Source organism: Pelophylax lessonae (genome assembly GCF_965119305.1).
Source record: "Pelophylax lessonae genome assembly, chromosome: 3".
Taxonomy (NCBI): domain Eukaryota; kingdom Metazoa; phylum Chordata; class Amphibia; order Anura; family Ranidae; genus Pelophylax; species Pelophylax lessonae.
Genome location: NC_138770.1, coordinates 198,040,205 through 198,054,063, shown reverse-complemented (window position 1 = coordinate 198,054,063; position 13,859 = coordinate 198,040,205). Strand labels below are relative to the sequence as shown.

The following is a 13,859-nucleotide window of genomic DNA, read 5'->3' as shown; positions in this document are numbered from 1 at the left end:
GACTAGGAAGGGCGCACCGACCTAGCGCATTATCCTCAATAAAAGGCTTTATTTAAATAACATAAAAAATGGCTACTCACAGACGTAGATAAAGGTATAGCATATCAAGCTGAATTGCTCAAAAGTCCGTGTTTAGTCCATATAAGCGTCCATGATGAGATGACTGACGTGTTTCGAGTACCAGCCTCTTCCTCAGAGGAACTCTGGTGACTCTGAGGAAGAGGCTGGTCCTCGAAACGCGTCAGTCATCTCATCATGGACGCTTATATGGACTAAACACGGACTTTTGAGCAATTCAGCTTGATATGCTATACCTTTATCTACGTCTGTGAGTAGCCATTTTTTATGTTATTTAAATAAAGCCTTTTATTGAGGATAATGCGCTAGGTCGGTGCGCCCTTTTTTGTTCTTTTTTGCCTTTAGTATCGGTGGACTACCCCAGTCCGTAAGGGCAGCAAGACCTTAGCCATCTGAGAAGCCAGTTGTCAGTCCCGTGAAGTGTGTGGTCAAGGGGTCTGGATACCAAGCGCAGGAGAAGGGTGGCTACACCTTATTGTTTTTTGGGACAGAGGGACTAGGAGCTGTGACTGCCAGAAACTGTCTGCTCCTGCACGGAGTGACTGTATGTCTGGTGCTACTCTGCTGTTGAGAGTTCTGGACCCTGTGGCTGCTGTCTACTGCTCTTCCAGACCTAATATTCGAGAGTTACTACTGTTCCGGAGTTGCTACTGTTTTAGAGGATGCTACAGGATCTTCACAAGTGGTGAGAGACCTGTTAGCCACCTTAAAATGTTTAAAGAAAAGTTCCAAGTATGGATATTTTTATATGGTTGCCTAGATCCAGCATTCTCTCAATGAATGCAAAGCATTATATGATTGGATGAGGTAGGGAGCTTGATATTACCACCCGCCTCTCCACCTCATCCAATCAGAAAACACTTTGTATTCATTGAAAAAATGCAAAGCAATCTTTGAATGGCACCCATCCTGAGCAGCCGAGCTTCTCTGCTCAGAATGCAGCAGGGCAGCTGCTTGGCACAGGTACCAGAAGTAAGTAGAGATAACTGTAGTAGCAGAGTCTGTTACGGTGATTGCCAGCTTCTAGAGGTACCCCACATGTATGGTATATGCATAATTACATTGGTCCAATCATGCTACCGTTGCTATTGTCACTGTTTGCAAGGAAGGTCTGCCAGGAGGGGACTGTGCTGTTACTTAATGGACTAAAAATCTCTCAATTGGGGTAAAAGCTCTTTACTGCAATAAAACAAGGGCCCCAATACTGTCAGGGCTGTAACCAGTTTCACCTTGGCCAGTGATCTAGGTGGAGAGCTCAGTATTGCCAAAAAAATGATGATGCAGCAGTATAATCAAATCACAATAAATATCCGCAGTGTAGTATAAAAGATGCAATAATAAGTCAACGGTCATAAATAAATCAAATAAATACATAAAAAATATACTATAAATATAATAGAGTGATAAGTGCTGAAAAAGTGCAGAAATGGTGATAAACTACTGAGCACCAGTAGCTAAAAATGTGGCGGTGAGGGGAGAAGCCGTGGTGACGTCACTTCCGGTCTACGGCCGAGACCGGAAGTATTGGAGTATACCGCATCGGCGGTCCTGTGTTTGTTCTACGCATCTTCCTGTATCTAACTGTAAGTTATCTGCATTGTTTGATTAAATCTTACCCTGATTTACCACACCATGAGAGTTTCCCTCTTATATTTCAATTGCAATGAGTGAATGTCCCAGAAATTGATGACACATCGTGGTTAAAGGAGGATATCGCTTATAAAGGAAAGGATTATTCAATTTACCATTGCTGGGATCCATATATATATATATACCTTGAAGCACTGCATATAGTTTGGAGAATACTATAAGATTGTCGGCATGTATAAGTATTATACTTACTGGAGAAGATCAAGAGGTCCTATATGGTGAACGATTGCACCTAAACGCTCATATGAGTGTTAATGGAGGTGAGCGGCCATTACACCTAATGTTGGATTTTTTAGCTCACCTACCACTGCACCTGGCTGTCACCGGAATTATTGTTTCATCTTTTTAGCCACTTGTTTCATCTTTTTAGCCACTTGATCTTTTTATGGACGTTTGAGCACTTTATTTATTCACCGGCATCTTTTTATAGTCACTGAATTTTTCTATGGACTTTTTAGTACTTTATTTTTTCACGTTTAATATCAGCACTTGTATACACTAGCACATGAATATATCTTACATACATTTTATTGAAACTTTCTGGATTTATATTGAAATTTTTTTTATCAATATCTTTACTTTTCAACATTTGGATTTACATTTTGTCTATACTTATTTTATTTAGCTGAATCACCGTCACATTTTTAGCTACCGGTGCTCAGTAGTTTATCACCATTTCTGCACTTTTTCAGCACTTATCACTTTATTATATTTATAGCATATTTTTTATGTATTTATTTGATTTATTTATGACCGTTGACTGATTATTGCATCTATACTACACTGCGGATATTTATTGTGATTTGATTATACTGCTGCATCATCATTTTTTTACTACATCTGCTACTACGTGATTTATATTTTTATTCTTCCATTATTGGGTGGTCCATCATTTTTAAGGATCCGAGCGCTGATTCTCTCTATTTTATATATTATTGTGTATATGTGTGACACTACTTATATGTGGTGACACTACTGAATTGGCTGCTTAGTCCTTGGTGTTCCACTATATATAAATATATCTTCTTCTTGCTTCTTACATCTTATACCTACTGGTAGCGCATAGGTTTATCCCATTAAAGGATCTGATGTGAATTTCTTGTGGAAGCTTACACTTTTTTTAATTTTTGCATGGGGGTCCCCCTTTAAATTATATGTGACCTAAAGGAGGACCCAAACAATTAAACAGCTACCCTGAGGTAGTGCTACATATCTTACACAACTAGGCTACATACTTTCTAGGCAAGTAGAATGAAACTCTATGTAGAATTTGGTGTGGCTTTTGGTGTACAGAGTAGCTTTGCAGTTCAGTAGTTCAATATGTCCCTGCTCATCAGTATCACTGGGATCTAAAGAATAAAAAAAGAAAAAAACAGACAATGATCACAGATTACATTCATATTACAAATTTTTCTTACCCTGTCTGTAAAGTGCAGAAGACTATCAGCTATTTTTTTATTTATTTTTTTAACAAAATAGTGTCTCTACTTTTAAAGCAGAGAGCAAACACCATTGTTAGAATATCTTGTTTTAAAGTGGCTGTAAACCTCTAAAATGAAAAATGAACAAAGCATATCCCTCTATACTGTGTACTTGCCTCAATCTAAAGCACCAAATGTAATTTCGGTCCAACCTGTCATTCCTTGGCTATCTGTATTACTCACACTTCTGACAGGTCATGCCAACACCACAGATTCTCAGGAGTTGCACTGTACCCCCTCCAGCATATAGAAGGTCACTGACAGCCTCAGTTCTGCATGTTTCCCTTTGAGACTGTGAAGAAGGGGTGTGTCCATTTCCTCCACTCAGGTCTCAGATCACACTTAGCTCTCCTCTCTATGCTGTGCAGCGTGTGATGTCAGATCCCCACTCTCTGCCTGCTGTAGCTGAGAAAAAGCCTTTGATCTGTGTATGTTGAATGGTTGTAGAGAAAGGAGGGCTGTAGATAAACAGGTAAAATGTATGTTGGAAGATGTGTTTAATCTCTGTGTATCACCTGAGGCCAGTCACCTCACTGGGTATACAGTATGTGAGAGTTTACAACCACTTTAATAACAATATAAGAAGGTTAGCTATTGAAAAATTGGAGCATTTCTACATGGCATCTTTAATTTGTGTGCTAAGGGAAGTATGGATTCTAAATATAGCCCAAAATCCATTGCTGATGTATTACTTAAGCAGGGCTCAAAATTTCAAGTCCTGAGCTGCTAGCCAGGCCTTAAGGGTTACTGACCCAACCACTACCCTGCCCCGCCACTAATTCCGCCCCTAAACACGCCCTCATAAATTATCTCATATAATGACACTGTTAAATGTTTTTGCATAATGCAGAAATTACAAAAATAAAATATTAATAACAACTTTATCAGTGCCCATCAGTGCAGCCTCATCAGTGCCCATCAATGCAGCCTATCAGTACCCATCAGTGCTGCATCATCAGTGAAGCTTATCAGTCCTGCCTCCTCAGTGCCCATCGATGCAGCCTATTGGTGCCCATCAGTGCAGCATCACCAGTGAAGCTTATCAGTGCCGCCTCATCAGTCCTGCCTCATCAGTGCAGGCTCACCAGTACCTATCAGTGCAACCTCATTAGTGCAGGCTGATCAGGGCCCATGAATGCAGCCTCATTAGTGCCCATCAATGCAGCCTCACCAGTGTCCATCAATGCAAGCTCACCTGTGCCAATCAATGCAGCCTCACCAGTGTCCATCAATGCAACCTCACCAGTGCTCATGAATGCAGCCTCACCAGTGCCCATCAATGCAACCTCACCTGTGCCCACCAATGCAACCTCATCTGTGCCCATCAATGCAGCCTGATCAATGCCCATCAATGCTCATCAATGCAGCCTCCCCTTTTCCCATCATTGCAGCTTCCCCTGTGCCTATCAATGCAGCCTCCCCTGTGCCCATCAATGTAGCCTCCTTTGTGCCTATTAAGCAGCCTAACCTGTGCCCATCAATGCAACCTCACCTGTGCCCATCAACGCAGCCTGATCAGTGCCCATCAACGCAGCCTGATCAGTGCCCATAAATGCAGCCTCATTTGTGCCCATCAATGCAGCCTCCCCTGAGCCCATGAATGCAGCCTCACCAGTGTCCATCAATGCAACCTCACCTATCCCCATCAATGCAGCCTGATCAGTGGCCATAAATGCCACCTCACCTGTGCCCATTAATGCAGCCTCGCCTCTGCCCATAGATGCAGCCTAACCTGTGCCCCTCAATGCAGCCTCACCTGTGCCCATTATGCAACCTCACTTGTGCCCATCAATGCAACCTCACCTGTGCCCATCAATGCAGTCTCAACTGTCCCCATCAATGTAGCCTCACCTGTGCCTATCAATGCAGCCTTACCAGTGCAGGGGAAGAGAGAGGTGAGGAAGAGGAAAGCCAGCTGGATAATCACAGAGAGGGTATCTCCCCACTGTAACAGCTTTCATTTGAATTGCCGGGTGCTTGCCATCACACACAGCACCGCCTCTTGGATTTGGCTCCTATGATAGATGTCACACATCCCAGCATTGGACCTGTGTTCTGTCTATCAAAGGAGCTGGGCCAGGAGGCGGTGCTGTGTGTAACGGCGAGCGTCCAGCAATTCAAATGAAAGCTGTTGCAGCGGACGATCCCTGCTCTGTGATGATCCGGACAGCTTTCCTCTTCCTCTCCTCTCTCTTCCCCTGGGTGATCGCTGGAAGAACGGCTCCCGAGGCAGCCCCACACTCGCCCTCAATCAATTTTCACTAGCAAAATGCGAGCAGGCGAGTGGAAAATTTGAGGGCTGACTTTAGTATACAGTACAATTCATTAAAAAAAGCACCAGACTGGTTATAATGTCACTATCTGATGGCAACAACAACAAATATGTCTTACTGTTTTTAGAGACGAACTGAGAAGTTACTCCAACCTGGAATGTGGCAAATACAGGAGAGTGATCACTTGTGGTGATATCCTCTGTGCAGCCTGATAAGGGGGAGAACAAAACAAATGAGCTTCAGTTATTACCACAAGGAATGAACATTCGGCAAATTACAATATCATATACTGTTAGATATGCAAATACATATACAGGTTCAAGATCTTTTATTATAATAATTTAGGCTCTTTAAAAAAATCTAGGGTGTTCCTGATTGGCAATCATAGTGCAATGAGTACTGTGCATGCTGTATGCAACAACATGTAAAATTATATAAAACAGTGCCATGCAGTAAACAAAGAAACAATCCTGTGATACAACACTTGCACTAATGTGATAAAACACTTGCAATAATGTGACCAATGTGTAAAAACAAATAACTATATTATACATTTTGTTAAAGGACATAACACATCTCACCATCTTCTCATATACAGTGCCTTGAAAAAGTATTCATACCCCTTGACATTTTCCATATTTTGTCATGTTACAACCGAAAACGTAAATGTACTTTATTGGGATTTTATGTGATAGACCATCACAAAGTGGTACATAATTGTGAAGTGTAAGAAAAATGATAAATGGTTTTCAAAATGTTTTACAAATAAATATCTGAAAAGTGTGGCGTGTGTTTGTATTCAGCCCCCTTACTCTGATAGCCCTAACTAAAATCTAGTGGAACCAATTGCCTTCAGAAATCACCCAATTAGTAAATAGAGTCCACCTGTGTGTAATTTAATTTCACTTTAAATACAGCTGTTCTGTGAAGCCCTCAGAGATATGTTAGAGAATCCTAGTGAACTAACAGCATCATGAAGGCCAAGGAACAAACCAGACAGGTTAGGGATAAAGTTATGGAGAAGTTTAAAGCAGGGTTAGGTTATAAACAAATATCCTGAGCTTTGAACATCTCACGGAGCACTGTTCAATCCATCATCTGAAAATAGAAAGAGTTTGGCACAACTGCAAACCTACCAAGACATGGCCGTCCCCCTAAACTGACAGGCTGGGCAAGGAGAGAATTAATCAGAGAAGCAGCCAAGAGGCCCATGGTAATTCTGGACAAGCTGCAGAGATCCACAGCTCAGGTGGGAGAATCTGTCCACAGGACAACTATTAGTGGTGCACTCCACAAATCTGGCCTTTATGGAAGAGTGGCAAGAAGAAAGCCATTGTTGAAAGAAAGCCATAAGAAGTCCCATTTGCAGTTTGTGGGAAGCCATGTGGGGGGACACAGCAAACATGTGGAGGAAGGTGCTCTGGTCAGATGAGACCAAAATTTAACTTTTTGGCCTAAAAGCAAAACGCTATGTGTGGCGGAAAACTAACACTGCACATCACCCTGAACACACCATATTTTTGTTTATTTACATGAATATTTGAATGATATTTGTTTATATTTAGTGTGCTACGCTTTCCTTTCTCATATTTATGTGTTAGAAAGGCCCAGTCAAAGTCCAGACCTAAATCCAATTGAGAATCTGTGGCAAGATTTGGAAATTGCTGTTCGCAGACACTCTGCATCCAATCTGACAGAGCTTGAGCTATTTTGGAAAGAAGAATGGGCAAAAATGTCACTCTCTAGATGTGCAAAGCTGGTAGAGACATCCCCAAAAAGACTTGCAGCTGTAATTGCAGCGAAAGGTGGTTCTACAAAGTATTGACTCAGGGGGGGGCTGAATACAAATGCACACCACACTTTTCACATATGTATTTGTAAAAAATTTTGAAAACCGTTTATCATTTTCCTTCCACTTAACAATTATGTACCACTTTGTGTTGGTCTATCACATAAAATCACAATAAAATTAATTCATGTTTTTGGTTGTAACATGACAAATCATGGGAAATTTCAAGTAGAATTAATACTTTTTCAAACACTGTATATCACCAAAAAATGTATGCTTTATATCCTTTGCAATAAAGTTTATATAGTGTACATCAAAATCATGTGCCCATTTATTTCATATCATATTTCATTCAACGTGTTCTAAAAAAGCCAATATACGTCCCACCATACACCATGCTCTACCCATCACCTTCACTCTGATGCCCACACCTGATCCAACTAATTTATGACCCAACTAAAAATTAGGCCACCTTTAAAGCGGGGTACTTTACCAGGAATGGTATTCCCATGGAAATAATCCCGATGATACTCAATCCACCTCCATCCAGAATCATCCTCCAGTGAATGTATGTAAGAAGCTCAAATAGAAAGAGCATACATAGTGCCCAATTTGGACATTTTCCCTAAGAGGTGTACTCACTTTTGTTGCCTGCGGTTTAGACATTAATGGCTGTGTGTTGAGCTATTTTGAGGGGACAGCAAATTGACACTGTTATACAAGTTGTGCTCTCACTACTTTACATTGTAGCAAAGTGTCATTTCTTCAGTGTTGTCACATGAAAAGGTAGAATAAAATATTTTAAAAAATATGAGGGGTGTACTCACTTTTGTGAGATACTGTATATACGGAGACCACTATGTATACTCTTTTTCTTTGAGCTTCTAACATACATTAACCACTTCAGCTCCAGAAGGTTTTACCCCCTTAGCGACCAGGCCATTTTTTGCGATACGGCACTGTATTGCTTTAACTGGCAATTGCGCGGTCGTGTGATGCTGTACCCAAATAAGCCTGAAGTCTTTTTTTCTCCCACAAATAGAGCTTTCTTTTGGTGGTATTTGATTACCTCTGCAGTTTTTTTTTTTTTTTTTTTGCGCTATAAACAAAAAAAGAACCACTATTTCAGAAAAAAAACCCAATATTTTTTACTTTCTAATATAAAACATTCCCAATATAAAAATAAAAAAAAATCTAATTTTTCATCAATTTAGGCCAATATGTATGCTGCTACATATTTTTGGTAAAAAAAAAAATCCTAAGGGTATGTTGATTGGTTTGCGCAAAAGTTACAGCGTCTACAAACTATGGCATACATTTATGGACTTTTTATTTTTTTGATTGTTTTTTTAGTAATGGTGGCGATCAGTGACATTGCGAAAGACAAATATGACACTAAGTGACACTTTTTGGCAACCAGTGACACCAATACAGTGATCAGTGCTAAAAAAAAATGCACTGTTACTGTATAAATGACACTGGCAGGGAAGGGGTTAACAACAGAGGTGATCAAAAGGGTTAAGGGTGCTCCAAGGGAGTGCTTTCTAACTTTGAGGGGAGTGACAGAACAGCGGTCTGCCTTGTTTACTTTTATTTTTGTCCACACAACTGCCGTTCACTGGATATTTTCTCTTTTTCGGACCATTCTCTGGTTGTGCATAAAAATCCCAGTAGATCAGAAGCTTTTGAAATACTCAGACCAGCCCATCTGGCACCAGAAACCATGCCGCATTCAAAGTCACTAAAATTCCCTTTCTTTCCCATTCTGATGTTCGGTTTAAACTTCAGCAAGTCGCCTTCACCACATCTAGATGCCTAAATGCATTGAGTTGCTGCCATGTGATTGGCTGATAAGCTATTTGAGCTACTGAGCAATTGAACAGGTGTAGCTAATAAAGTGGCCAGTGAGTGTAAATTCGATTTTTCAGAAAACGTTGAATAAAATATGATTTTATCACATAGGTAAAATAAATAGACACATGATTTTCATTGACAAACATATGAAGTTTATTGTCACATTATTGCAATTGTTGTATCACATGATTTTTTCTTTTTTTTACTGTTTTATATAATTTTCTATGGGACACATGGAGTGTGGGCAGCAGCAGGGCTTTTTTTCAGAGGGAACGCAGGGGGGGGGGGCGGGGGCGCAGTTCCGGCACCTCCAGCATTGACTGTATGTAATGGTAAGGGGTTCAAGGTCTATTGATGCTATGTGCTGGGGGGTCTATTGTTACTGCAGGAGATCTACTTTTGTGGGGTGGGGAGGGGTGTGTACTGTTGCTTAGGAGGTTTATTGTTGTTGGTGGGGGATCTACTATTGCTGGGGGGGCGTCCTATGTTGTTGGGGGTCAGTTGTTGCTGGGAGGGATCTAGTCATGCTGGCTGCAGGAAAATCTGTTATTGCTGCTGGGGGGTCTATTGTTGCTAGGGATACATTGTTGCTGGGGGAGGGTCTATTGTTGCTGGCTGTTGGAGAGTCTATTGGTGCTGGCTGCAGGGAGATCTGTTATTGCTGTTGGGGATCTTTTGTTGCTGGGGTAGGGGGTATTTCGTTCCGGGTGGTTCATTGTTGCTGAGGGGGTCTATTGTTGCTGGCTGCATGTGCTCTAGTTTACTGTTTTTCTTGTTATTATTAACAAATTCCATACAAATTATGTAGTACCACAATTGTTATACGATTCTGTATTCTCTAAAAGGAGCAGTACTTGGGAGGTAGGTAGGGGGTGGAACCAAGGAATGGTGCAGGTGGTGGGAAGGGGGGGGGCGGAGACAAGTGGTGACTCAGAAAGGGGAGTTCCTGCACCTATTGTCTGAGAAAAAAAGCCCTGGGCAAAAGTAAAAAGAATTCATACACTAAGTTTGTGTACAGTAGAGGGCTGGTTGCAATGAACTTTCTTTTGTATATTTGGATGCAAAAACATGAAGTTGTAAATATATTTATGCATTTTACATTTGTGTATTCTGAAAATATTTACATCAAATTGATGGACTTACCATAGGACTGACATAAGACATGCATCTTGGGATATGACTTCCACAAGACCCTATCACACCAAGAAGGTAAATTATACTTCATCTGCAAAAGAAAATGTATGCATTGTTAGAACTAAATAGAGCATGCATGGTGAGTAAATAGCACCAGAGGAAAGGCAAATACGGCCCATAATGTGTGGGTTTTTAGTAGTAATGGCGGCGATCAGTGACATTGCGAAAGACAAAAAATGCAGATGAGCTGAAATCTGCTATCAAAGCAACCTGAGCTTCCATAACACCTCAGCAGTGCCACAGGCTGATCCCCTCCATGCCACGCCGCATTGATGCAGTAATTCATGCAAAAGGAGGCCTGACCAAGTATTGAGTGCACACTATACTGTACATGGACAAACGTTTAAATCAGCCAACATTTCTGTATTAAAAATCCTTTTTTTATTGGCCTTATGTAATATTCTAATTTTCTGAGATACTGAATTTTGGGTTTTAATTAGCTGTAAGCCATAACCATCAAAATTAATAGAAAGAAATGCTTGAAAAATATCACTCTATATAAAATATATGAGTTTCACTATTTGAATTTAATTATTGAAATAAGGTATCTTTTTGATGATATTCAAATGTTATGAGATGCACATATATAGTATCTATACATACTGTTTTTTTTTTTTCTTCTTAAATATGCCATAAATACCCCACAGGTAATGTCACAGGCATATTACAGATGTCCAGGAATCGGATATTCTTTAACCACTTGCCGTCTGAGTACCGTAGTACTACTGCGGCAAAGTGGCTCGTTATCGTCTGATGACGTAGACCTACGTCGTCAGACACTCCCCTTTCTCGGCGGTGCGCGCGCGCCGCCGGAGGCTCGCTCCCGCTGTATTCAGTCACAGCGGGAGTCAGGCCAGGGGAGGAGCAGCGGCGATCGCCGCCGCTCTTCCCTGATCGTCGGGGATCTAGTGTGGAGATCCGCCTGCTTGTGTAAACACAAGCGGGCGGATCTCCCAAGTGACAGGCAGGGTCAGATTGCAGGGTTCAGCATAGCTGAACCCTGGACTTGTCCATGTGCCACTCAGTCACCTCCCCCCACACACGTTAGTAAGCACCAGGCATACATTAACCCCTCCCTCTCCAATAAAATTAACCCCTTCCCTGCCAGTGTAATTTTTACAGTAACAGTGCATATTTATAGCACTGGTTACTGTAGTAATGTCACTGGTACCCCCAAAAGTGTCAAAAATGTCAGTCAAGGGTCCGATCTGTCCGCCGCAATGTCGCAGTCCTGCAAAAAAAATCGCAGATCGCCGCCATTACGCGTTTAAAAAAAAACACCAAAAATGACAGAAATCTTTCCCTTTGTTAGTAAACGCAATAACTTTTGCGCAAACCAATCAAAATATGCTTATTGTGAATTTTTTTTACCAAACATAGGTAGCAGAAAACAAATTGGCCAAAAATTTAAAAGGATTTAGATTTTTACATTTTTTGGGGGGGAATTTCATATAAAAAAATGTGAAAAATATTGTTGTTTTTTCAAAATAAACGCTCTTTTTTTGTTTATAGCGCAAAAAGTAAAAATCGCACAGGTGATCAAATACCACCAAAAGAAAGCTCTGTTTGTGGGAAAAAAGGACGTAAATTTCGTTTGGGTATGGCGTCGCACGACCGCGTAATTGTCAGTTAAAGTCGCACAGCGCCGAATCGCAAAAAGTGGCCAAGACGTAAGACAGCAAAATGCTCTAGTGGTAAAGTGGTTAATTACCGTATATTTCCTTCAAATAACGAATTCCCATGAAAGCAATATTGTATAGAATATTATAATAGAATAATAGAGAGCACTGGGGATATAAAGCAGAAGGAAAAACTCTTATAAGACAGAGTTTTAGATCCTTTTCATAACTTTACTTTCATTTTTTTGGCACAAACAGACCAGCGTCATGTAATATTTAGTGTTGTGTTTATCTACACCTACACAAAAACCTAACCCCAAAACTAACCCTTGACACTTAAACCCTCCCAACATTTCATACCTACCCTTAAAGCTCAACTGAAAATTCAGTAATTCAAATAAGCTAAATACATTCCAGAAGCATCAAAACAAAAAGGTATGCAAAGTTTTTCAACTTATTTTTGTTAGAAAGCAACCACGGTCTAAGTAGAAAAGCCTGTCCTCTGCCAACAGCCACATAATACATTTCTTGATCTCTGTGGGGAAGCAGTGGTCTCATTGCAGAGTGTCCAACATACTCCTTACTGAACCAGAATGATAGTTCTGCAATCAGCAAAGTTCATGCTCCACGCTGATTGAAAAACTCTATCTCTGATTCAGCAGGGGACATGTCAGACCACTGCAGAAAGTAACTCTGCAGCATGCTGACAGAGAATAGGCCTTTGTACTCAGGCTGTGGCTGCTTTAGAGAGAAAATAAACTATAAGATGTTAAATATCTTTTATTTTGATCAACCTGGCATGTGTTTATATGATTTAGACTGGAGGTTTAGTTGAGCCAAAGCCTCATCCTGAAATGTAACCTTTAGATTGTATCTAAACCCAAAAACAAAAGTTTAGATGTGATGGCAGCATTCATTTTCTTCTGGTATTTTCCCTTCTTATACCTTACAATCCTGTATATAATCCACTTCCTTCCCTGGGTGGCTATGCTCATGTACTCTGCGGTGTCCATTGAGGCAGCCATGGTACCAGGCTTGACAACAAGTATGTTTGTCTTTGTTCATTACTATTACATGGGGGTTGGGGGTTTAGTAAAGATAGATAACATTGTTTGTGCTTTCTTTTCAACTAACAGGAAGTTATAAAGACAATGTATTTCTGTCAAGATTAACACACATGTTCCGTACTTGCTGAAAATGTTCTTTGCCTGAAAAATGCAGACTAAAGCTGTCACCACATCCAAAGACTGGTAAACTTCAATATATCACATTTTTATCCTTGGGTCCTTTACTTTTAATTTTAAACTCCAAGAATATACTAAATTCACATTAGAGCTGCATTTATTAGAACTGTTTTATTATCCAATGCATTTGAAGTTCTATGAATCCAGTCCTTTGACATGCCTTTCCAACAGAAGTACTTCACAGTACCCTTGGTGAAATGTTTCAATCAGCTAATGTTTACTCACAGTATATAGTACAAATTATGTGTTTATTATAAGTACAATGAGAGAACTAATTTTTCTAGGTGCAACGTAGCTTTCAGATATGTTTAGATAATAAGAAATGCATTTTAAAGTAATTGTAAACTCAATTTTTTTGAAAATAAAAAACATGTTTATACTTACCTGCTCTATGCAATGGATTTGCACAGAGTAGCCCTGATCCTCCTTTTCTCGGGTTCTCCACCAGTGCTCCAGGATCTTCCTCTTCTAGGTGCCCCATACCCTCCCGAGCCATGCTACCTGTGTCCATAGACACAGACAGCGGGGCTCAGCTCCGCCCCCTTCTCACAGGATTTGACTGACAGAAGCAGGAGTCAATGGCTCCAGCTGACTCAGCAGAGCCTGTATGACCGGGAAGTGAGCGGAGAGAGCCGCTGTAGACGGGAACAGCACTGAATTGAGTGAAGACTCAAGGT

At 40.7% G+C, this 13,859-nt stretch overlaps 1 protein-coding gene across 3 annotated transcripts in view; it reads right to left on the bottom strand.

The window, feature by feature from the left end:
- INPP5D (inositol polyphosphate-5-phosphatase D) overlaps positions 1-13,859 on the bottom strand; it is a 222,847-nt gene that overhangs the window by 25,859 nt on the left and 183,129 nt on the right. For all 3 annotated transcript variants that reach the window (XM_082251273.1, XM_082251274.1, XM_082251275.1), the window contains 3 exons: positions 10,269-10,350; positions 5,601-5,690; positions 2,964-3,077 (listed from right to left, as the gene is read on the bottom strand). In XM_082251273.1, the coding sequence (XP_082107399.1) occupies positions 2,964-3,077; positions 5,601-5,690; positions 10,269-10,350 (286 nt within the window). The remainder of the gene's footprint in view (positions 1-2,963; positions 3,078-5,600; positions 5,691-10,268; positions 10,351-13,859) is intronic.